Below are 24,955 nucleotides of genomic sequence, written 5' to 3'. Positions count from 1 at the left end.
TTCAGTGAATTTCTACTCATTCTTCTCGTCACGCAAAAACAGAGGCAGCGGAAAGGGTTCTGCAGAAGTCAATTGAGAGTTAGCTCAGCAAGCTCACTGGCCTCTGCTTTATTTCCCGGAGCGCCTGGCCTGCTCTGCTTCTCTTTTGCTACATTCTTTTTTTTTCTACATTATTTTTTAAAGCTTCCTAAATGATTCTGATGTGCAACCAGCTCTGGGAACCACTGATAACGGTTTTAAAAAGAAATAAACTTTTTCAGTTATAAAACTGTTCAAACAAAAAAGATATATTTTATTTTTATTAGCCATGAAGTAAAGCATCTTTCAAGCTAAATTACATTACATTATACTTATTACATGATACAGTCACTAAGTCACTTTAAAAAAAGACAAATTTCATATTTCAATGAACTCAGTAAGAAGATATCAAAAATAAATAATGAAGGTCTTTATTTCCCTTCTTTCCCATTCCCTGAATTTATGTTTAAACCTGATATAGCTTTTGTAACAGTAAAGTTACTCGTGCTCTTTAAGAAATGATTATAAATGCCACTGATTTGACAGAACAGGAAATAAGCACTTTCACCTATTTGTTTCTAGCTTATTACCTCCTTTGTCATTAAGATAATGGTGTTTGGGTATAAACTGCAGGTACAATTTTAACAATTTCCATAATCTTGAGAATTTTTTCAGTATTACATAATAAAAAAATCAATTCCAAATACACCTGTGCATATCTTATAAAAATACATTTAAAAACAAGGACGGGAAGAATTCTAAGCACTGGGCCGTTATTCCTCTGAAGGTGAGCAGGCTTTAGGAAGAGGCGTTGATTCCTTTATCAGGATATTCTTCCACCTCAGAGGAGAACATCAACTCTGGGAGAGAAAGTGAACAGAACATACTCAAAATGGTTTCCCAGGACCTCAACAAGTTTTTCAGTTTAGTTATAAACAGTCCTTTCACGTATTGACATGATATAAACACTAGAAAGCCCTCAAGTACAAGTAAGAATTCTTGATAGTGAAATCTGATTTAAAAGGTGAGCTAATGACAAGGGTACAAGTTTTGCATTTAAAAATTTCCAAAGGGTAAAAATTTCCAAGTTTTAAATATATTGCTAGCCCCTGAAAAATAAAACATCTGTAATGGAGATAATATAATAATGCTCACCAGGAAATGTAAGTCACCTGGGGAATCCAGGATCATTAAACAGCTGAAATGTCTAATTCTGTAAGTGATCATGATAACCTAAAATGTAGGGGACAGATGTAGAGAAAGGACCTGGAACTAATACGAGGTGCTTGCCAGGATATCTTAAATGTGCTATCCCATTTAGTTACCATAATGACCCTGTAAGTGAGGTGTTATCATCCCTACTTTACAGTGATTTTTATTTATCCACATGGAAAAAATATTATATAATTCACATGGCCCTAAGAGAGAGCAGGATTCTGTAAATATTTAGTAACACACACTTTGTTATTTAGTCTGAATACTGCACAAGCTTGCTAGATGTAACTTCAATCCCAACTACAGTGTAGAAAGATATTAGTTGACATTTCTACACTTAAACTATTACTTAGCATATACTAAGTAATGCTTAGTATATGCTAAGTATGTGTAGTTTATTAAAATAACAAGAAATATTTAAAAAAGAAAACCTTAGGAACCAAATACAGTCTTCTGATATAAGTATTATATGAAAAAAATCTTTTTTTTCTTCAGATTACTTTATTTGAATTATAACATCTAGCAAAAATGAGTGAGGTTTTTTCCATCACCATTTACCCCCTCCCCCCATATCCTCTTCCACTTCTTCCCTTCTACCACCTGTGCCCCTGAGTTTTTTCTCTTTTTTCTTTTTTGCTCAATCCCTCCACCACCACTCCCCAACCCCCACCCGCACCAGAGCTGTCTGCCTGCTCTCTATGAGTCTGTCTTGATTTTGCTTATTAAGTCAGTCTGTTCATTAAATTCCACAAATGAGTGAAATCATATGGTACTTGTCTTTCTCTGACTGGGTTATTTCCCTTAGCATAATGCTCTCCAGGTCCATGTGTTTTATAGGGTAAATTTTTCTTCCTTTTTATGGCTAATTAGTGTTCCATTGTGTAAATGTACCATAGCTGTTTTTATCCACCCATCTACTGATTTAAAAACTATACTGAGTGAAAGAAAATAGCAAAATATATAAACCCTTAGAACAGTGGTCGGCAAACTGCGGCTCGCGAGCCACATGTGGCTCTTTGGCCCCTTGAGTGTTTAGCAAAGGCCAGCTTAGGAGTACCCTAATTAAGTTAATAACAATGTACCTACCTATATAGTTTAAGTTTAAAAAAATTGGCTCTCAAAAGAAATTTCAATCGTTGTACTGTTGATATTTGGCTCTGTTAACGAATGAGTTTGCCGACCACTGCCTTAGAAAATTTTTAAAAAATACTTTACATATATCAAAAGAAATAAAGCAACAGGATATTTACTGAAGCCACATAAGAATGACGATACAAAAAGGCACATTCATCAATGAAAATACACAAGATTACATTTTTTTGTCTTGGTTTTTACAAATGGAAATGTTGGGAAGGTTCTCAATTCTAACACTTCTGAGACAGTGTGTAATTAGTTGATCAAATTGCAGCTAAATGCTCAGGATGTTCAACAATCAAGAACATAATAATAACCAAAGTCCAGAAAATATCACAGAGGTTCAAGGGTGAAATTGTGGAACGTCTGCCAATGAAATACACCTTGCACTACATACACCTAAATGAGTGCTGAAGGACCAGCAGTTTGCCAACATGCCTCCTCTCCTCCAGGGGTCCCAAAGGGTCTGAGAACTAGAGACGAGTAAATCTCGCTTCCCACGGGGCACACTAAAGGTCAGGTTACTCAACACTTTATTAGACAATGAAAGGTTAAGAATTTGTTCAATGTAGAGGAAGAGGTAAGAATAATTCACTTTAATTTGCAACTGACAGAGGCTGCATAGATGAAGCATGATTTATTTCCTATTTAAGAGATATTTTGACCTTGTACAGTGTATGACTGTCTGACCACTGTGCTGTATGCCTGCAACTAATACAAAATAAAACTGAAGTAATATTAATAAAATAATATTAATAAAACTGTAATAAAAATAAAATAGATACTTTGATTGTAAGGAGAGTAGGAGAAATGAAGAGCAGAGACTTTCTATAAAACACTTGAAGGGTTAAAAAAACCAAAAACCTCCTAAATGTGCACCAGGGCACAGAGGGCCTCATTCAGCAATTCCAGACCCCAGCTCCCTAGACGCTCCTCTCTGCTTCTCTTAGTATTGTTCCATTACTTAATTTCACTCTTCTTATGTTATATTACTTTAAATATCTTTGTTATCACAGTTATCATAAGCTATAGCCAAAAAAGATTTCTAAAATCATTACAGAAGATTCCATGATATGCTTATACTATTTGTTCTTTAATACCTTCACTCAGATCCATGCCTGGCCTATAAGACAGGAAAAGCCAGGACAGTCCAACCAGAATGGCCACCACCAGATTCACCAGGATCCACGGCTGGAGAACCTGTTTCTCATTTCCTGCCGCCCTAGGGATACAGAAATACTCATTATTAATGTCTTCATTTTTGTTCATATATCTAAATACATCTATTTTATTCCTCATCCACAGGAATAGCAAGGAAAGAGTGAAATAAAATGTGATACCCTATAAAATACAACCATATATATAGATCTCATAAATATGTATCATGAAAACAAAGGTACAAAGGTTATTGACTTCTAAACACACCTGCTTTGTACAGTGATAGAGATGGAAATTCAGTGTTGCCAAAATTTTTTCTAAGTTTCCCTTCCAGCTACTGTGGTGCTACTTACTTTTCATGAGATATCTTTCCTTTCTCGCTTTACCTCATGCCTCTAGCCACTCTCTCAAGAAAGACGCCCCCACTCTAAGTTTTGTGAATTAAAAAATCTCTGTTGTCCTGTTAGCTCCAGGGTTGGCCACTGGCCCGAGGAGGGTGGCGCGCCCTAGTCTGCTCTATCTCCCCATTGCTTGGTTTTCCGACTCGATCCCCACTTTCCCTCCCATCACTATTCTGACGTATTAGGCTCCAGATTGGGGGTGAGGGTGCCAGGCTCTTCCAGTTCATCGTGTAATGGCATATTTTAAAACCATAACTTAAGAGATTTAAAACAGATCGTAAAAAGAGGACATTTCATTAAAGATGCAGGTGTTTATAACAATAGTTATCCATTAAAAAATTTAATAAGCATTTTCTTGCCACAGTTTTGAAGACAAAAACAGGGCCTTTATTAATAGATAAAAACACGGAAAAGAGTGGAAGGATTAGAATAGTGCCATTACTCCCATTGTCGCTGATATTACCATCAACAATTGCTAATGCCGTTTGAACCTTACCAGAGGCTGCCATTAACAGAAGAAGGTGTGTAAAGGTGGATCCTGTCACTTGTCATTTGCTGACTCAGAGATAGTGTAAGAGCAGCGAAGTACACTGGGAAAAAGATAAATGAAATTTGTATTTTTAACAGTCAAGTTTATTTTTAATTTATAGATTACTTTAAGGTCAAAGTAATCTGTACTTTAGGGAATGACAATATAAAAGAAATTCATTTGATCAATTTCAATAGGCTGGATTATTTTTCAAGAACACAGGTACTTTTACGATGCTCACTATTTCATCTTTAGAAATGACTAGAACCTAGGAGATCTTTTAATAAGTTAAATAAGTGACTCAAGGTCCTAAAACTAGTTTCGTTAGTATTTTCATAATGTATTCCAAATTATCCAAAGATTAAAAAATATCATTTGTTACTGAAATGCTATGCCAGCTCAATCTGTTTAATGTCAAGTAGAAATACAAAAGCTAGATATTACTTAATAAGAACAAATTAAACTCTTAAAAGTTACTAAGCTCAACTTCTATTGAAAAATAGTGTTACCAAAATTATGGTTACCATGTGTTTTTTTAATTACAAATTCTAACGGAACATCTATAAGTAATGCTTATAGGTAGCAATAATATATCATCTTTCAAAAAATAAAATTAAACTTTTCCTTGTTCAAATTTACAATGTCACTCAAGCATCACACAGTTATCAAATTAAACTATTTACTCACAGAAAGATGCAAAAGCTGTTGGATCCAGGGCAAGAAAATTTCGGATTGCTACTGATGTTTTGGCAAAGTCAATCCTAGAAAATACAAAGGTCTCTTGTCACAGTGCAACCATAACCTTCTTACAAAACGTGACTAGCGTTTTTCCCTCTCTGTTCTAATGCTGCCACATTTATTGTCTCTTATTAAGCCTTAAGTAGCCACAGCTTGTTTGGAAAGAGGGTCTTTGCAGCCATGATCAAGTTCAGATGAGGCCATTAGAATGGACCGTAATCCAATGTGACTGGTGACCTTAAGAGACACAGGCACAGAGACACCCAGAAAGACTGCCATGTGACAACAGAGGCAGAGACTGCAGTGCTGAGTCCACAAGCCACGGAGCCCCAGGATGGCCAGCAACACCGGAAGCTAGGAGAGGCATGGAACAGGCTCTCATGGAGCCCTCCAAAATGAGCCAACCTTGCTGACACCTTGAGTTCAGACTCCTAGCTTCCAGAACTGTGAGAGAATCAATTCCTGTTCTTTTAAGCCACCCAGCTTGCTGTACTTTGCTATAGTAACCCCAGTAAACTGATAAAATATCCAGACTCTCTTCTATATCTAATTAAAAGTATTTGGAAGATTATATTTTGGACTTTTTTGAACTGATTATATTTGAAAGTAGTTTTAGACTTAGAGTGATGCTGAAATGAGTTAAGACTTTTGGGTGTTGTTTCTCCTCCCCACCCCCAACCCCGCCACAGTATTCCCACCTCCAACTCCCTCCCACAAATAACAAAAACAGATTGGCCTAAAAAAGTCAAAACAATTCTATTGTGAAAACTGTTCAACATTTGCCCCTGAAGAAAAGTTAGAAGGATCTATAGTCACAACAGTCTTACCTGTCAAAAGCTGAAACTGTACTTAGAGCCAAAAGCAAGTAGAGAAGACTCTGGAATGGATATGCTAACGTCTTGTATTGTTGCAGAAGGTTCGAGAGGTCAGAAAGCTGATCTCCTGCTAGAACATATATCACAACAATATTCCACACAGCACAGCCAGCCAAGAAGCCATGAGAAAACAGACCCACCATCCTGAATGGAAAAGGGTTTAATTATTACACATGAATTACTAGAGTGAACGGCTACCATATTTTTAAAACCTACTCATATATAAGAATAAAATTCAACATTTCATAAAAAGTAAAATCAAGCATTTTCTTATTTAACAGTGTTGAACAATCGACACTTTAAAAAAAATTATAGAATATTTGTTTTAAGAAAAGTCCAACAAAGGCAGCCACCTGAAAGCCCGGTGCACGGAAAGGGCGACGTCCCTGGTCGTCCAGGAGGGCTTCGTGTCCATCGACACGTCTACGTTCTCCGTGGTCTTCATCAGCTCTGAACGGTCGGTGGCCTGGAATCGCCCTAAGAACACATTACACAATTATCCACCAACAAGACAGAACCTGCCGGTCTTTTTAAAAATTATTCCACCCTGAAGAACCCTTAGAACGAGTGTGTCCAGGTGCTTCCTTCTCAAACCAAAATAGATGTTGAAGTAACAGTTTGGGAAATTGACTATCTTAATAATAAAAGGGTACTATGCTAATTAGACTGGATGTCTTCCAGACATCCTTCCGGACAAAGGCGGGCTGGCGGGGGGGGGGGGGGGGGGGGGGGGGGGGGAACCAACCCAGGTCCCGGGTGCCTGCCAGTGGCCGGAGGACGGAAGCCTGGGTCCCAGGTGCCGGAGGGAAGCCGGTGCCGGCAGCCAGGGGAAGGAAGGCCTGTTCTTGCACGAATCTTTGTGCATCGGGCCTCTAGTATTTAATAAAATATAATAATGAGCTTCCAACTAAGAAAAAAGTCTAGAAACCTTTAAGATGACATCTAATATATTCTAATTTAGAGATTTTAGAAGTACTAACATTTAAATGTCAACACTATAAAGGTACGCCAATATTTGAAAACCCTTTACGTTTCTTAGGAAAAGACCCCAGTGTATGTAGCATGGCACATGCTCTGTGATGACAGAAAAGAAATGGATTGTTTCATAAACTTCTAAAGATTCCTGTGCAAGTATCGGTTCAAGTGTCAGCCTGCAACACTGTGTGAGCAAGCAGAGCTTTACCCCTTTACTGTTGACGAGGAGGCCCCTTCTCATGTCTACCAATCACAATGGACCTCAGGCAGCAGGTCTTGCTCGCCAAACCTGACTGCCGGGTCCTTTGGAGAACAAAAGTCAGGGGTTTATCACCTAATTTTCCCTAAGAAAAGACAACTTTTGGACAGAAACTAGTATTTATATCATTACCTGCCCTACCACCAACACCACTACCAATTGCAGAAAACTGGTGAAGTACAACAAAGAATAAAGAAATGGGTGGAGGGTAAGGGGAGATTTTTAAAATCACCCCAAATCTCATAACCCAGAAACAACTAGGTATATTTCCTTCTAGTCTTTTGTCCTGTGCATGCTATAGTTGAGATCAAACTATCTGTGTACGTATGTTTATTTTTCATTCGAATTTTTCCACGAAATGTAAAATTCTCCCTAAACACTATTTTTAATGATGCAGACTTTATTTCATAGATAAAGCATACCTTACTGAAATCACTTCCCTGCCCTTTTATATTTAGGTTATTTCCAGTTTTTCGCTCATGTGTGGTGATTAGCTTGGTGTATACATTTTTGTCCATGTTTTTGCTTATTGCCTTAATTCAGATGTCCAGAAGTATAATTCTTAGATCAAAGGATAGCCTTACATACTCTTAAAGAGCTCATATTCCAAAACAAGGAACTACTTACGGCTTTTTTCCACAAACACTTTGTCTACAGGCTGGCTAATGCCAGTGGGCGCAGTGAATACAGACTGTTGTTCTGGACTCCTTTGCTCGTCAGTAATTATGTCTTCATCTTCCACGCCGAGCTCATTGGCATACTGCAGTTCTGCTGGCCGGGCCTTCCTGGAGTCAGGGAGAAAGGAAGAAAACGGGTGCTTACTGAATTTTTACAGACCCACACAAGGACGTACCTGTGAGTAGAATGAAAAGAGCCCTGGACTTTGAGCAGAGAAATTCGGATTTTACTCAAACAGATCGGTTATAAACTGCCATGTAGGCCTCAGTTTTATCCTCTGGACAATGCAGTGGCTGAACTAGATTGTAAGGTTCTTTCCAGACTTAAAATTATATCATTTTATATAGACACTAGAGGCCCGAGCACGAAATTCGTGCGTGAGTACGGTCCCTAGGCCTGGCCTGCGATCAGGGCCATCTTCCCCAGCTGCCCACAGCAGGCCCCGCCCCCCGTCACGACCCACCCCTGGTTCCCCATTTGCCATCGGGTGATTGGTGCCTGATGGCTGGGGGCAGGAAGCGAGAAGTTGGCTGTTCCTGCCCGCTCACCAGCCCCGCTCACCAGCCCCGCCCCCGCCATGGGTGACCATCCGGCAATCGGAGCCTGCCGGGAAAGGGACCAAGAGGTGTCAGTGCGCCTCAGAGTGACTGGTCCAATATTTTGTCCAAATATTGGCTGGTCGTTCTGGTGGTTCTGCCATTAGGGTCAATTTGTATATTCCCCTTTAATTATATAGGATTGACTGCTAGTTACATGGTCATGTCTAAATACAAATAATAGTGTTATATAACTTCAGGGTACTCCTTTAAAGTATCATTTTATTTTATCTAACACTGAATCCTATGCTAAATTACACATTATTTATTGCTGAAATAATCATAATTTGAATTTTGATAAAATGAGAAAATAAATTACAATAGCCTATTTTATTAATATTACCTTTCATTTTTAATATCTTGAATATGTAATTTTTTGCTACTTATATAAAATCTTCTACTTGTGTTTCTCTTTTTTAGAGACAGCTCCTAAGAATTTTTATTCAAGTACAACATTTTACTTTTCTCAGTGGTCTACACTTTTCAAATTTGTCATTAGATTGGTTTAACTGATATCTTTGTAATAATACCTATCCTAGAGATATACTAGTATTTATCAAACTTCATCAGAAGCTATCACTTGGAAGTTCCAAGTTAAGCATCAGAGTGTCCCTGAAGAATATTTAGAAGAACAAATAAATTCTTACTTTGTCTTCCTTCGAGGTTTTTTAATAACAGGCTCCTCGGCTGGCTCCACATCGATACCATTTTCATTCCGTAATAAAGATGGACTAGATGTCTTCTGGGTGAAGGCAGTCTCCAATTCTGGAAAAAAAAATAGATTAAAAATTTTAATTACTATAATGTAAAAAGAAAAGTAATATACAAGACTTTTGTAAAACAAGAGAACCTTAAAATTTTTAATTGGGCAACACTGTTTTGCATTTGATTTAAAAATTTTTATACCTCTAAACACAACAAAATGTTTGACATTGCAATGCCAAAAATATGGGGAAAATGATGTAACCCAACAGCGACACACACAGAAGAATGTGAAGACAGGCACAGAATGACATTATGCTGTCATAAGCCAAGGACGGCTAAGAGCCACCAGAAGCTAGAAGAGGCAAAGATGGGTTCTTTCCTGGAGCCTGCGGAGGGGGCGTGGCCCTGCGCACACCTCGCTCCTGAGCTTCTAGCCTCCAGATCTGTCTGAGACTAAATTTCTGTTGCTTTAAGTCACTCAGTTTGTGGCAATCTGTTAAGGCAGTCCTAAAAATTAATACAACGTATTTTACAAAATGGGATCCTCTGATACATCCTATTTTACAACCTTTGTTTTTGACTCAACAATATATTACTGGTGGTTTTCCATATCACAATATCACCAAAACAATCCTGTTAATGAGTACTTGGTTTCTATCAAATGGATAACATGTTTTATTTGGGTATTATCACATTGTTAAATGTTTGATATTACCAGTTTCTGCTCTTATAAATAATATTGCAGTTAACCCTCTTTAATTACTGTAGCTGTTGTAGTTACTTCTACTCCTATACGTTTGAACAGGTTATACCATTTTATCCTATCAGCAGCGTATGGGTGTACCCTTTTCTCATCAACACTTTCGTATTTTATAAATTTTTAAAAGCATTGCCAATTCGATAGGCAAAATAAATTATATAGTCTTGTCTACCTTGTGAACAGTCCCTGAGACACAGCAAAACTCAATAAATGTTAGCTGTTGCTTTACTATATTATTGTCAATAGAGAATCTATCCCTCATAATCTACACACATAGAATCAAAAGACCCTCTAAAGTGTTCTTGACTTAACCCATTAGAGCAACTCTAGTGATAAAAAATTTAAGCAAGCAGGAAAAATAAAGGGATATGGGTGGGGGGGTGGGAGAGGAATGGGAACATTCAGGTTTTTACTCATACACCCCAAATCACAACCTAGCCTGGTTGCTTTTACATACCAAGAGGTACCCTTGTCTTCTGTCTTCTTTGAACAGGAGCTGCTGGATGCTCTGGCAGTTCTTTAGTTGGTGGCTCACTGCTCTCAGGTGGCCTATGAAGAGCAGTCTGAACAAGACCTTCCAGAGAAGCACTTGCTACAGAAATAGAGTGAAAAAATGGGATAACTTGAACAGAGACCACTGAGTCGTAAAAAGATGGGAAAAGAGGGAACTGGAATGTTTCCTATGTAATAACCCCTTCTCCTACAGAACCAACCTTGATTTCCTTTCTCCTCGCTTGTAACTTCGAATTTTAAGTTGAGAAAAGAAATAAAGGAAGGAACAAGGAAGAATGAAGAAGAAAAAAGGAGGGCTATTAGGAAGAAGAACAAAAAGGAGAGGAGAATTTGCTTCAGAATTTCCATTTTCACAACAAGGTAAAAACATAATGGAAGCTGTTGCCCAGAGAACTCTCTCATTTGTCTTCTGCCTTGAGAATTTTCGGCTTCTATATAGTTTAGTACTTCACTAGTAAATTAACACATGATAACATCACCTTGGATAAATGGAGTTAACAGAAAATGTATAAATCTTTTTATTGGGCCATTCGTTTCAATCTCTCCCATCATCAAGTCTTTGAACAGATTCTGACACATTTCAGCATATTTGAATTTTACTTGACTACATTCCCGTGCCCATCTTCTTCACAAAAAGAACAAATATGTATGTATTAATAAACAAATAAAAATATGCTTAACCTCACTAGTATCCAGATAAATAAAAAACTAAAATAAGCACTTTTTTCCCACTAGATTGACAAAAAAAAATTTGAAAGACTGATATTGTCCAATGTTGTCAAGGATTTAGCAAATGTGGTGATGTAAGAACTAAAGCTTCCTTAAAGGCAATTTAGCAGAATCTTATCCTATTACTAATGCACACAGGTCCTTTGTCTAGCAATGTCAGTGCTAGCAATCCATCCTCCAGAAGTAGCTCTTCTCCCCCGCCACCCAGCATTTCAGAACTGCAAAACTGTGGAAGTGAAAAATCTGAAATAACCTAAATGAACAGTAAAAGCCTAGCAATGTATCCCCTTTTGTCTAGAGCACCGAACCTTCGTTTTCCCTTTTGTACCAGGAAGCCGCTGGTAGCCATCCCTCTGCTCCAACTGCCTTTACTCCTTCCTCCTCTTGTTACCTTCCTAAGCCCAGATGTACGTGTCTGTACTGAACTGTGAGTGGATTTTTAGAGCCTGGCATTTCAGCATCTTTGTGAATCCAAGTCTCTTTGAACCTCTTTTCTTTTTTTGTCTGTGTCTACATGTCTTTTTCTCTTTCTCTGCGTCCATCTCCATTTCTTTCTTTTTCTCCATCTGTCCCTCCATTTGTTAGATAATCGATGCTAAGCCAAAACAAGTTTCTGACCAAGTGAAAGGTATGACCAGCTATGAGCTTTAAGCAGCTCATCAGCAGGGGTGGACAGGACTTGAGTGAAAGAAATCTAGCAGCACAAGCTGGGGGCTAATCTGATAGCTCGGAAGAGGAAAGGGGCTAAGTGGCCTACAGTTGTGACAGTGGAAACGAAAGGGAAAAGGGACACAGCGATGTCACAGAAGAAGCAAGCAAATGGGGTGAAGGGACCAGTTAGCAGTGCCACTGAGGCTTCCAGCCTGAGTGACTGCCTGGGAGAGTGGGGGTTCCAGTAACAGAAATTTGTGAGAAGCAAAAACTGATTTATTGTTGAAGGTGATGAATTCTGGATGTGCGAGTCTGAGTTACTGGCGGAGCATCCAGGATTAACGAAAAAAGGGGTTTATAGAACTTGCTCATTATCGGGGCTTTAATATCTGCCTTCAGACTCATGCTCTAACACAGATATTCTTGGGCTAAAATGAGAGATCCAAGCCCTAGCTGGTTTGGCTCAGTGGATGGAGCATCGGCCTGTGGACTGAAAGGTCCGGGGTTCGATTCCAGTCGAGGGCACATGCCCGGGTTGTGGGCTCAATCCCCGGTTGGGGGTGTGCAGAAGGCAGCCGATCAATGATTCTCTCTCATCATTGATGTTTCTCTCTCTCTCCCCCTCTCCCTTCCTCTCTGAAATCAATAAATATATATGTATATATTAAAATATATTTAAAATGAGAGATCCAAGAACCCTGTGTCTCTAAATCCAGTAACCTGTTCAAGGGTCTGGAACCAATTATAGCTTAAGATAACTCATGTTGTCATGGGGATAAAAGACCCCCAAGAGTCCAAGAATGTAGTGGAAGGAAGAGTGTTGGTGGCACAACCCTTTATTTTATGAATCCTTCTGGGCACCCTTCGCGCTGCTCACTGCCTGTCCCTCACTGCCACCAGGAGCCCCACTGCTTCAAGGTGACCGTGGTTCTGTCCTCCCTCCACACAGCAGTGACTTGGCACTGCTGGGACCTTGTCTCTCCCTGGTCTGATGTTCCTCATGCCTGGGGGCCTGGAAAAACCTGTGGTTCCACACCACAGAGAGCAACGCCTTACCTAGCACGGTTTTTGTTCTCGGCTTCTTTTTCTTGGGATGACTAAGTGGAACATCATCTATAAAACAAAAAGGACAGGAAAGGCTGCCTAAAATTCTAGGCAGGGGACAGTGTTTTCAAAAGGGAACGTTTAATAGGGAAGACCTTTCCCTCTCTTCCAGCCAACACCTACACGTGAAGGGAAAGAAGGTAAGAAGTTGACAAAGTCAAAGAGAGCCCACGGTGTGGTACTAAGAGCTCACTGCTGGTCAGTAATGGCAGAAACAGTGACACAGAAAGTGTGCTCACCACATAGTCATGTGATCCCCAACTTGGGCCTACGATTGGTTCTGGTCCATAGGCTATGAGAGAAGTGATCTGTGTCATCTGGAGGCCAGAACACCGAAAGAGCCAGTGAGAAGCCCTCCAGCTCTCTCCTTCCTTGACAACTGAGGAGACCTCATGTTGAGATGGCAAAGCCATAGGACGGAAGTGGACTGAATCACTGCCTCGTTAGTGAAGAGGCAAATGCCCTGATTCGTTGCCACAACAGACCTTGCATTAACCAGATGTAACCTTATCTGATACTAAGTCACTGAGATTTTGGGGTTGTGCAGCATAACCCAGTCTATCCTGACTAAATGAGGCACAGTAAGATGCAGTCCCTAATACAGAATGATAACTAGCCAGGAGTTTTGATCTGGGTGACTCCATACAGGAATGAATGCTTTTATATTTGTAAGGTCAAATATCAACCATATTACTAGTGTTACTTATCAACCATCATTTAAAAATGGCAGCCATAGATTATTATAAAGATATTGTATTATTATAAATTATACCACCCAGATTCCATTTTAAGAGAAACATTAATAAATTAAACTTCTGAATATTTAATACCATATTTAGAAAATTTTACATTAACAGTGAACTCACCTTGAATAGCACTTTACATGACACCGACCAAATTTAATCAGGACAAAGACAAAAAAAGAAAGTCTATTAATTAGAAATCTATAACACTGTCAACCTGAAAACTGACTTAAATCATTACAAATTTAAAATAAAATTAGTTTTCACACAAAGTTTGCTCATTTACAAACTAGCTTATTTACAAATAACAAGCCAGTAAACCTGCTAATAAAATAACCCCAACATCTTCTGAATCTACATATACATACTCCCTTCTATCTATTAATAAAGTGGATTAAACAGATTAAGAGCTCTTATTCGGCCACTGATTAAAATCAGCTTAAACTCTGAGGAAACTATTCTAGCAAACAAAAGTCGGCCAGGATTCTACTAAACAAGACCCTAAAACATCCAGAAGAGATCCATTGTCCTCCCAGGTTCACAGTCAGGCTTTGAAACAGAACACTTAATTGTAACTGTTATCCTGATGATTCGGGATTGTTCACCTTTAAACTGTTAAGAAGCCTTTTCTTAAAAATAGCAAGAAACCTTTTCTGAATTATGATGGGTTTGCAACGGCGGTCACTTTTTCCCGTTGTTCATTTTGCACACTTAGAACCCCGTCATGAAATCACTGTACGTTTACCTGGGCACCGGTGGGAGGGCTCGTGGAGGGCGCTATGGGAAAAGAAGAAAATTACTTGTCAGTAACAGCCTAGGGCAGCTTTCCTTCCCACGTTTCAAATCTTCTGATTACTGTTCACCAGTGAAAGCCTGGCGGTTCTGATGAGAACCCAATGGGCAATATTTGAATTTCATATAAAAGGCCTTCCTTTCTATGTACCTTTTTATCTTATCTACGGCCAGGCCCTGTTCTAAGCACGAAGAATGCATTTATGAACAAAAGGAGGAGATCCTGCTTTCACGGAACTTGACATTCAGATAGATATCCCTCAGATACCTGAGCGGAGACTGGCTGAGAAAGGAGCCTGCGTTTTTGACAAAGGGGAGCAAACACCAAAGCCCTGGGGGAGGTGGGCTGGGAGGGTCCCAGGTCAAAGGCCAGGAAGGCTGCAGCGGCGACCACGGAGAGGTGGGCAGAGGCCAGACTAATCAGGCAGGGTCCTGAAGATGGAGGGAAGGGAGCTAGATTTTGCTTTAATTCATTAACAGGAAGCCGATGGAGGTTTCAGGCCACATAGTCACACACTTTTTCAAAAGATCCCTCTGAAGACAGGATGAAGGATGCATTTTGGGGACAGAAAGAATGGAGGGGAGGAACCCTTAGAAATGCTGCTTTCCATGAGTAAGAAGAGCTGTATTTGTAGTTCAGAGAGATTATAGTTAAGAAGCACGCTGGGATCTCTCAAAATAAAATACTAACAGAAATGCCTGCATCAGTTCCATGGGCCACGTATCCCGCGCTGCTTGCAGAGAACATCGCTTCAAAGGGGTTAACATTCAGGCTGTTGCAGTTGATTCTGCAGCCGCCCCTTTGAGCAACCCGCTCGTTTAACCTTTTGCACTCGGATGTCGAGTGTGAGTCGACACGGTTAGCATTAGAATAAAGGAATCGAGAAAAAAGCGAGTGCAAAGGGTTAAACTGTGTGTTGCTGTAAATGCTACCAGGGGAAGGCAAGGCGGGCTGTCTCCACACCGCCCCGGACGCGGCATTCCCAGGGGAAGGGACCACAGTCGCGGGAAAGCGCTTTTGTTCTAAGGATGCTACGCGGAGCGTTCCATCCAAAGGCCAGTTCACACAACTCCCCGCTTCAAAAGTCCCGCGAAAATGACAGGTCGCCCATCCGAACCCCCAACGTGCAAGCCTCTCCAAGGCAGGACGGTTCAACTGCATGCAAAAATCCAGTAACTCACGAGTAACGGAGGCTGGCTGACCACCTGCTTCGTCCCCATTCCTCCTAAAGTCCCGAGGCCGCCAGCTCCCCGCGGCCCCGCATCCCCAACCCCCCCTCCCGGCTCCGGGCGGCCGCGCGCAGGCGCAGTGCGTCCCAGCGCGCAGCCCCCTCCCCGCGGCGGCAGCGAGTGGGGGAGACGCCGGGACTCGGCCTGGCCGCGCCGGCACCCCCGCTGGAGGGGGGCGTCGAGGGGTGGCTGACCTGCCCCGGGGGACACGCCAGCGGGCGTGGGGTGCCATCACGGTTCCCCCCGGGTTCCCAAGTGATTTGTTTGTTGGAGAAACGGGGGAGATGCCCACGATGAACCGTCTCCACGGGCAAAACCCGGTCTCTTCCCCGGCGGCGGCCACCCGCCCTCCGGAGGGGCCGGCATTCCCGCCGCGGGCCGGGCCGGGCCGGGCCGGGGCGACCGGGAAGTGAGGCGTCGTCAAGGCAACACTGGGCCCGGAAACCTCCCGCCGGCCCGGGTTCGGTGCCGGCTGGGAAAGGACTGCCCGCCCCGCCCCGCCCGCTCCGTCCCGTCCCGCGGGCGCCCCTCCCGACCCGCAGCCGCAGGGCACCCCCTCCCGGCCGCTGGAGGCCGGCGCCCCTCGCCGCTCACCGGGCGGCCCTCCGGCGGCAGCCCCGACTCGGCCCTCATGGCGCTCTCCGGCGGGGCTCCCTCGGCGCAACCGCCGCGGCCCGAGCCTGGTCCCCGCGGCGCCGCGGCCTCCGGACCCGCGGGAGGCGGGGGCTGCGGCCGCCGGTCTCCGCCCCGTTCCCGGCGTGCGCGCGGGTGGATCCGGGCAGTGGTCTGGTTTTCTCCGGCTGCTGCCCCGCCATCCCGCGGCTGAGGAAATCCAGTTTGGGGACCCTTTTCTCAAAGAAGGGTTGTCGTTAAAAATGACAGTTTCCGCTTTGTTGGCTGGGATTTTTAGAAGACGCTGTTCACTTTAAATAACAAACTACAAATAAAGCTCTCTGTTGTGGAGTGAGGAGTGGGGAGGTGCTGGGTGGGGAGAGGGGTTGCAGAAGGCAGACACGGGCAGGAAGAGCGACGGGAGGCCGAGCCCTGGGGAAGAAAGAAAACCAAGACTTCTTGGAATAATGCTCCCTTCTTGCGGTTTTCCCAGATACTGGTCTCGAGGACTAAAATTCTGTCTACATAGAAGACTATGCCCTGACCGGTGTGGCTCAGTGGGTAGAGCGTGGGCCTGCGGACTGAAGGGTCCCAGGTTCAATTCTGGTCAAGGGCATGTACCTTGGTTGCGGGCACATCCCCAGTGGGGGGTGTGCAGGAGGCAGCTGATGGATGTTTCTAACTCTCAATCCCTCTCCCTTCCTCTCTGTAAAAAAATCAATAAAATATATTTTAAAAAAAGAGAAAAAAAAGACTAAGCTGCTGTCTGACGATCTGCCCGGCCGGTAGGTATGATGGGCACCGACCACCAGGGGGCAGACGCTCTAAGCAGGAGCTGTCAAGCTGCGGTGACTTGGCAGCGGTGGTTCTCGGTTCTCAGGTGAGGCACCCCAGAACCAGAGAGGAGGGAGCCCGATTCCCAATGGTTTACGTTGTTGCTGGGGCACTGTCAGCCCCCAATCTGGTTTACTGCCGCCCCGCCGGCCACCTTCTAATTAATTTCCTTTCAATGTGCATGAATCCATGCACCTGGCCACTAGTTTAAGCATAAGCTTTTAGGAAACTTAATATTATTACAGCCCTGATCAGAAGAATAATTTTTTCCCTTGTAGTCTCGTGTAAACTGAGGGCAGTGCAGTTTCTGTAGGTTTTGATGTTAGATGTGAAATGTGTGTATCACCCATCTTTCTTGCTGAAGTTAGTCAAGTAGGCATTTTTTTTTGTAAAATTTATAAAACTTGTCTTCCGAAAACAAGTTTCATAAGGTGGAAAGCAGTTTCTGAAATTAAATACTACTTGCTTTATTTAGGAAAGCTCTTTTTATCTGAACTGTACAACGACCATATGAAAACTTTAACAGGTTCGCATACTCAGTCACTCGACTTTGTTCGTATCCCTACCAACTGCTGTATAGAAGGTAAAAGCAAACAATTTTTTTCTAAAAGCCAAACAGGTAACTACATAACCATGCAATGCACACATTTTTTCAAGTAAGAGTAACTAACAAACTGCAGGACTTGAAAAGTTGCACATATTATAACGGGGCAAACACCTTTGCTTCAGATAGCAGCTGTGACTCCAGAGCTGAAACAGACAAGCGTTGTTAAGACGCCAGCACGAACAGAAGCCCTTAGGACCCAGGCTCAGAGGAAACCCACGCTGCTGGCACCCACTGAGGCTCCTCCTGAGCCTTCTGAACCGCAGACACCAACTGGGCACACGCATCTTGCAAGATGTCATTCACAATCACGTGATCAAAAAACTGGCCAAACTGAGTCTCCATTTTTTGGGCTAAATCCTCCATCTCTTGCAGGTCTTCATCCTTCAGGGGAAGTGAAAGAATGTGGATAGGACAAACTCCACGAGAGCAGTAGAGATGATAGCAGTTTGTTTACGCTGTTACATTCAGATGCGAGCTATTTTTTAAAAATTAGGTTAAGTAAGTGTACTCTATTTTAAACCAAAGAACATATGATTCTTTCTTTAGTCTTACTAATGTTTCCCTGGTCAAGGTTTTCCAAAATTGGATGATGGCTTGTAGACAGACCAATCCTCTCAAGTTCTCACTTAGACTTACATTATCCCATTATCTAAACATCTGGAGCGCTCAAACCATATACAACATAAAACCAAAAAATGTTTACCAATTAAATGTAAATAAAACTTAAACATAAATTTTAAATAAACAATCTAATAAGAATGGTGTTATTTTGTAGATACAAAATGGTCACTTTTAACATGAGGATGGCAAGATGGTTCTATTGAATAGGCATACCTAAATTACACTTTGCTTCATGATGACTTAATTCACCTATAATATTGTCTATTTCTACTATTGTGAAATGTTCATTCAGTGAAGGTTATTTGGCCTTCACTCAACACTAATGCATTAAGTTCACTTCTGTTTTCTAATTTGTCCACAACAATTAAAATAGTACACCTTGTTGTCAATACAATCATAAACACAAATATAAATGCAGACACTGAAATCTTGTGGCAGTACTCCTTTACAAGGTGACCACACACATGATCCAGAAGTCATTTTGTTAATTTGTCTACACTGTCATAGAAATGAGAGAACACAGTTTGAAATGCCCATTAGACTCAGAGACTATATCCATGGACTCCACTGTCTGAAATGCAAACTGGAGAATCAGACTTGCATACAGAAGTCATTGAAATAAAAGAAGATAAAAATAATGAGAGATAAAGGATAATATAAAGACATCTATGCTCACTTAGGCAACATATACACTAAAATTAGAATGATACAGGCATTCGTATGGTCCCTATGTAAAGGATGGCATGCAAATTCATGATGCATTTCATATGTTTAATTTCAGTTTTGCAAGACAAAAAAGTTCTGGAGATCTTTTTCACAATGTGAATAAACTTAACACTACTGAACTATACCCTTAAAACGGTTGAGATGGTAAGTTTTGTGTTTCATGTTACATGTTTGTTGTGTGGTTTTTTTTTACCACACACACAAATGAGTGGAAGAAGTAATATCTTGATCAAGACAATGGCCATCTGGGTGCACGGACATGTAAAAATTAATTGAGCTTACACCTAAGACTTATACACCTTGCTGAATATATGCCATGACTTAAAATATTTAAAGTAGATTTACTTTTAAAAACTGGGGTTGTGAGGGGAAATCAGCAATCCTAGTAAAAGTTCACTGATTAGTCCCACCTGGCTTGGCCCCTCTTCATTAATAAAAATTTTAATGTTTAGAAATATGTATAAAGATGCCTCATTACAGACGAGATATATTCACTAAAGCATTTAAGAAGTAAAATCCCAAATGTTTTTATAAAACATATAATTCATTTTAAATACAGATATCAGGCCTGTGCACACCCAGTTTCTATGTGGCTTTGCAAACTGTGGTTTGAAGGGTTAAGTTAGACACTCCCCCTCCAAAAAAGAAAAAGAAAAAACAAGAGTAGCATTATAACAGTTATTAAACTTTAATATTTATAAATGATGTCCAAGAAAGATAAATCATAAGGCATTATTCATTAGAAACAAAACAGAAGTTATATTCCTTAACATAAGGAGGCTGTGAAAACAGTACAGTGATTTTACCTTGAATTTCATGTCCACAAAGTAGTCTGTAATGATCTTGGCATTTTTTCGAGATTGCTTCATACAACTCAGGTTCGATGGCTTTATAAATATGACATAGGGCTTCAATTCATGGGTTCGAGCCACTTGAATGCCCTACACAGAAATTAAGTGCACATTTAAAAACAGAAGTCCTACCCTAGTCAGTGTGGCCCAGTTGGTTGGAGCATCATCTCATACACCAGAAGGTGACGGGTTCCATTCCTCATCAGGGCACACACCCAGGTTAGAGAGTCAATCCCTGGTCAGAGCAACCAATCAATAATTCTCTCTCTCTCTCTCTCTCTCTCTCTCTCTCTCTCTCTCTCTCTCTCTTCAATAAAAAACATAGCCTTGGGTGAGGATTAAAAACACACACAAGTCCTAATTTCCTAGAGTCAACATGAATGTTCTCAAAATTTCTCAGACCAGAAATTAGCAATTATTTTTAGCCAGAATATATTCTCATGTGCCCCCAAGTTCTCAACTCTACAAACATTTTAATAATCAAGAGAGCCCAAGCTGGTTTGGCTCAGAGGATAGAGCGTTGGCCTGCGGAATGAAGGGTCCCAGGTTCGATTCCAGCCAAGGGCACATGCCCAGGTTGTGGACTCCATCACCGCCCCCAGTAGGGGGCATGCAGGAGGTAGCCAATCAATGATTCTCTCATCATTGATGTTTCTCTCTCTCGATCCCTTTCCCTTCCTCTCTGAAATCAATTTAAAAAATTTTAAAAAACCACAATAATCAAGTGATAGGACTCTAGAATAAAAATTTACTTTGAATCCCGACTCTAACTCTCACTAGCCATGACATCTTATTGAAAGTCAAGAATAGGATTCTATACATGATCTCATGAGACAAAGACAGAAACTCTCGGGAAGGATCAGCTCTGTTTCATTCTCACTGCCCTTTCCTCTTGCCTTTGGTGCTACTGACATCACACTGACCACCAGCTTTGAGCCTCGTAAGAACAAATCTATCGTCCCCTGATTCTCTTTAGCACACAGGTATACTTTTAAATGACTACAGAAAAGGGAAAGAAAAGACAAGTATCATTAAAATTGGGCCTACACATTGTATGTTCTTTATCTTACCCTAACTTGCTCTCTCCTGCTCCATTCCACATATAGTCTTGAGGAGGTAGCTATAGATATAACAACATAGGAACCTCACCTCCTTGTGTAAAGCAACATCTTATCCCTTCTACGAAGTAACCTTGATGCCTTTGAGATTAAGGTCAAAGCAAGATTCTAAATTTTCTTTATGGCCACCTCTTAAGTTCTGGTTTTGTATCTGAGAAAGTAAATTTATTTCCCAACTATACATAAGCTATTGGCAATTGGTTCTTTTTAAAAAATATTTTTTATTGATTTTAGAGAGGAAGGGAAAGGGGAGAGAGATAGGAACATCAATGATGAGAGAGAATCATTGATCAGCTGCCTCCTGCACGCCCCTTACTGGGGATCGAGCTCACCACCCAGGCATGTGCCCTTGGCTGGAATTAAACCCAGAACCCTTCAGTCCACAGGCAGATGCTCTATCCACTGAGCCAAACCAGCTAGGGCAGTGGTCGGCAAACTCATTAGTCAACAGAGCCAAATATCAACAGTACAACGATTGAAATTTCTTTTGAGAGCCAAATTTTTTAAACTTAAACTTCTTCTAATGCCACTTCTTCAAAATAGACTCGCCCAGGCCGTGGTATTTTGTGGAAGAGCCACACTCAAGGGGCCAAAGAGCCGCATGTGGCTCGAGAGCCGCAGTTTGCCGACCACGAAGCTAGGGTGACAATTGATTCTTTATTTAAGATCCTGGCCCTTAGATATGGGAAGTAGTCTTATCCTTAAAAGGCCAGCAGTAACAGAATAAAACCTATAGCATGTGCCCAAAATGAATGGCATGCATTCATTACTTTGGGAAGATGGGAAACATTCCACCACAGACCCACCTGAGGCTCTAAGTCCATGACACAGATCTTCCCTGCATCGAGGACGGCTTGAACAGCATCCACGCTGGTGCCATACAAGTGGCCTTTGTACTCACCATACTCGAGCATCCTGCAAGGGTGGGACAAAGAAAACAAGAACTCTTTCTACAGGTAAGATACTATTAGTAGTAACATGAAGATAAACTCCAACAGAATGGAATAAAACACGGAACTTTGCTAGCACAAAAACAATTAGTGGACATTTGACAGGAGAAAAAAAATATTTGGAGATCTAGGACTTAATGAATTTTCCAAATTCTCTAAAATTTGCACTTCTATTCTGCTCCCTCTCAGAGCCCAGTGACTGGTTTGCTAGTATATCAATTTACATTCTTTGGTTAATTCTTCAGGAACAAAAATCAATTTCCTCAGAAGCTTGAGCAGTGCATAAAATAGAGACTCTAGTTTGAATGTAAAACAAGCAGAGGTGAGAATCAGATTCTAAACATCTAGCTTACCTCTGACTATACATGAGGCTTTCAAATGTTTCCTTTGACACATAGTGATACTCACGTCCATCTACTTCATAACTCTTTTTGGAACGAGTAGTATCTGTCAGAAAGAAATTTAAAAGATTTTAGAGTCTTCAAATGTTTTGATTCATTACAAAATAAGTGAATGAATATATAAGTATGTAGACAAAATACTAGAACCAAAAAGAAGTCTGACTTGGTGATAAGAAAGTAGTTCTGATATCAAAATTATTTAATCTGTAAATCTTTATTTAATGCTCATGGTGTGGACAAGAATATATTAGGTATTAAGCCAGGATAGGGATACCCTAAGGGAACACCTGATCTAACTTCTAAATAAGCACCAGTGAATTGTGTATGAGCCCTAATATGCCTCCCAGGTAGCAATATCAGCAATATGTTGTTTATATAGTGCACTTCACAGATCTCACGCCACCCCTCACACTCCTAGCTAGGTGAAGTGCTATTACCATAGCTAACTGAAGATTTTTGAGAGTAACTAACTTGCTCACATACATAGACTAATGAAAAGCAAAGTTGAAAACAAGAACCTAGGTGTTCTGACTCCTCCTAGACTAATCTTTTCTACTGCACCAGAGTGTCTCAGATTTGAAGTGGAGAAAGCCAAGGCCAGTCCGCAGTCTGTGTGGAATGGTGATTAGGGATCTCCAGAAGGGAGAGGTCAGGGGGTCTGAATTCAATCTGATTGGTTGATATGAGCACTTTGATTACAGAGTCTTCAACTTAAAGAGCATCTGGTATGGAACATAAGAATCCACTGACTACCTAAAAGTGACTCATTGTCTGCTCATCCAGGTGTAGTGAGTATTTCAAATCCACCTCTATTCCAGCCAGTCATTTGTGATTTCTTCCACACCCTGAAGTATCTGGGGTCCCCTTTTGGCCTCTTTCTACCGAGACTTCCTCTTTGGCAAAGCTAAGACAACCCAGGGGTCGCTCTCCCATATAATCCACCCACGTCTGGTCCTTGGGAAACATCTCAACATTTTTACTGTGACAGACTCTAAAAGGGAGGCTACCTCCAAAACCACAGCCATTGGCCACTTCCTCCAAGCTCTATCCTTTAGATATTTTTAGGTTCAGTTTGACCCTAAATTGCAGGAAACCCATATTAAGCTCTTTAAGTGGTTTCCCCAAGTTCCTCTGTCTTGCGTTGGGGTGAAGGGGAAGCACCCACAAGCTCTTCCCACAATGTATGGTATAATCACACTTACATAGCATTATATGTGCATATATTATACATTTTAATAAAAAAGCAAATAAGAGTCAAGCACAGTGCCAGGAAGGTAGAAAGTACTGAATAAATGGTAGTTACTATTTTTTTCAAAAAAAAAAATTTATTGATTAAGGTATTACATATGTGTCCATAGCTCCCCATTGCCCCCCCCCCACCCACTCCAATACATGCCCTCACCCCCCTGCTGTCTCTGTCCATTAAATGGTAGTTACTATTGTTAAATATCAGTGGTCCTGAAAAGTCATTTATATTACTGCTAAGAAACGGAAAAAAGACAGTCACCTTTTAAAAGCCTAGTTAGTAATTCATTTCCCTCTATTAAAATAAGTACAGTTAGAAATTTTAAGAACTAGCCCTTGTGTCTTATATTTTTACAACAAAGAGGGTAAGACATAACGAAGTGAGCTCGGTGCATCTGCAGACGCAAAGAAATTTTTACCAAAACATGAACTGCGATGAGAGAGAAACCATACGTACGCGGCACAGCACTCTGAAAATGGTCAGGATTAACTTCAATGAGCTGTCTTCTCAGTTCGTTCACTCCAACTCCAGAAGGCCCTACACACACACAGTCAAACAGAATCATCAGATGTGGCAAGTACAGGGATGTGGTGAAATCACCATGTCAGTCTTCCACTGAGAAACCTGAGAGCAATGTTCTCAGGGGGATGGCAGAGCTTCCATGAACTGGAGCAGCCGCAGAAGAATCCACAGCTTCAACACGCAGAAATGAGGGCGGGAAACTGTCAGCCCAGCAAACCTCGTCTAACGTTGGACCCTGTGCGAACGCGCTACCTCATTGCAGAGCCTCTGCCTTTCCTCTTCAAATGAGGTTTCTGCCGAGTCCCAACCCAGAAACCAGGCTCCACAGTGAGCGGTCCTGTGGCTGACAGAAGTCGGGGCACTTTTCCCCACAGGCAGGTGCGTCAACACCCCACGTGCCCCCGGAGGCAGGGCTGACCTCCGGGACACAGAACCCGTGCCATGCGCAGGGCCCGTGCTTCGGGGACTGCACTTGGTTAAATGCTCTTCGTGTGCTGCAGGAAACCCCTGGAAACTTTTGAATAAGGGGCCTTGCAGCCCCCTTTTGCACGGTGCCCTGCACACTCCGCAGCTGGTCCTGGCTATGAGCCATGCTGTTTGCCCTACAGGGACCTGCCCTGATCACAGAGAAGGTGGCAGTCAGACGAGGTTACTGCTGCTGCAG

General features: G+C 41.6%; 2 protein-coding genes and 1 non-coding gene across 3 annotated transcripts in view; 1 reads left to right on the top strand and 2 right to left on the bottom strand.

Annotated features, from left to right (window-relative positions):
- Positions 1-297: 297 nt before the first annotated feature.
- On the bottom strand, positions 298-17,599 carry TMEM237 (transmembrane protein 237). The gene is given in 15 exon segments (XM_054722856.1): positions 298-878; positions 3,468-3,589; positions 4,423-4,516; positions 5,143-5,216; positions 6,021-6,212; positions 6,422-6,545; positions 7,930-8,087; positions 9,224-9,341; positions 10,499-10,633; positions 12,991-13,047; positions 13,905-13,915; positions 14,527-14,558; positions 15,998-16,047; positions 16,050-16,649; positions 17,596-17,599. Coding segments are annotated over 15 exon segments (1,833 nt in total). The 3' UTR covers positions 298-816.
- A 446-nt stretch (positions 17,600-18,045) lies between these two features.
- Positions 18,046-24,955, bottom strand: part of MPP4 (MAGUK p55 scaffold protein 4) — a 31,236-nt gene continuing 24,326 nt past the window's right edge. The window contains exons 17-21 of the mRNA XM_054722988.1: positions 24,226-24,306; positions 22,476-22,569; positions 21,979-22,087; positions 20,010-20,144; positions 18,046-18,237 (exon numbers count right to left, since the gene is read on the bottom strand). Of these exons, the coding sequence (XP_054578963.1) occupies positions 18,046-18,237; positions 20,010-20,144; positions 21,979-22,087; positions 22,476-22,569; positions 24,226-24,306 (611 nt within the window). The remainder of the gene's footprint in view (positions 18,238-20,009; positions 20,145-21,978; positions 22,088-22,475; positions 22,570-24,225; positions 24,307-24,955) is intronic.
- On the top strand, positions 19,146-19,250 carry LOC114233367 (U6 spliceosomal RNA). Its single transcript, XR_003619523.1, has one exon. It is a non-coding gene; the product is annotated as a U6 spliceosomal RNA (small nuclear RNA).

This window comes from Eptesicus fuscus, chromosome 11 (genome assembly GCF_027574615.1).
Source record: "Eptesicus fuscus isolate TK198812 chromosome 11, DD_ASM_mEF_20220401, whole genome shotgun sequence".
NCBI lineage: Eukaryota > Metazoa > Chordata > Mammalia > Chiroptera > Vespertilionidae > Eptesicus > Eptesicus fuscus.
This window is presented reverse-complemented; position numbering and strand designations above follow the sequence as displayed.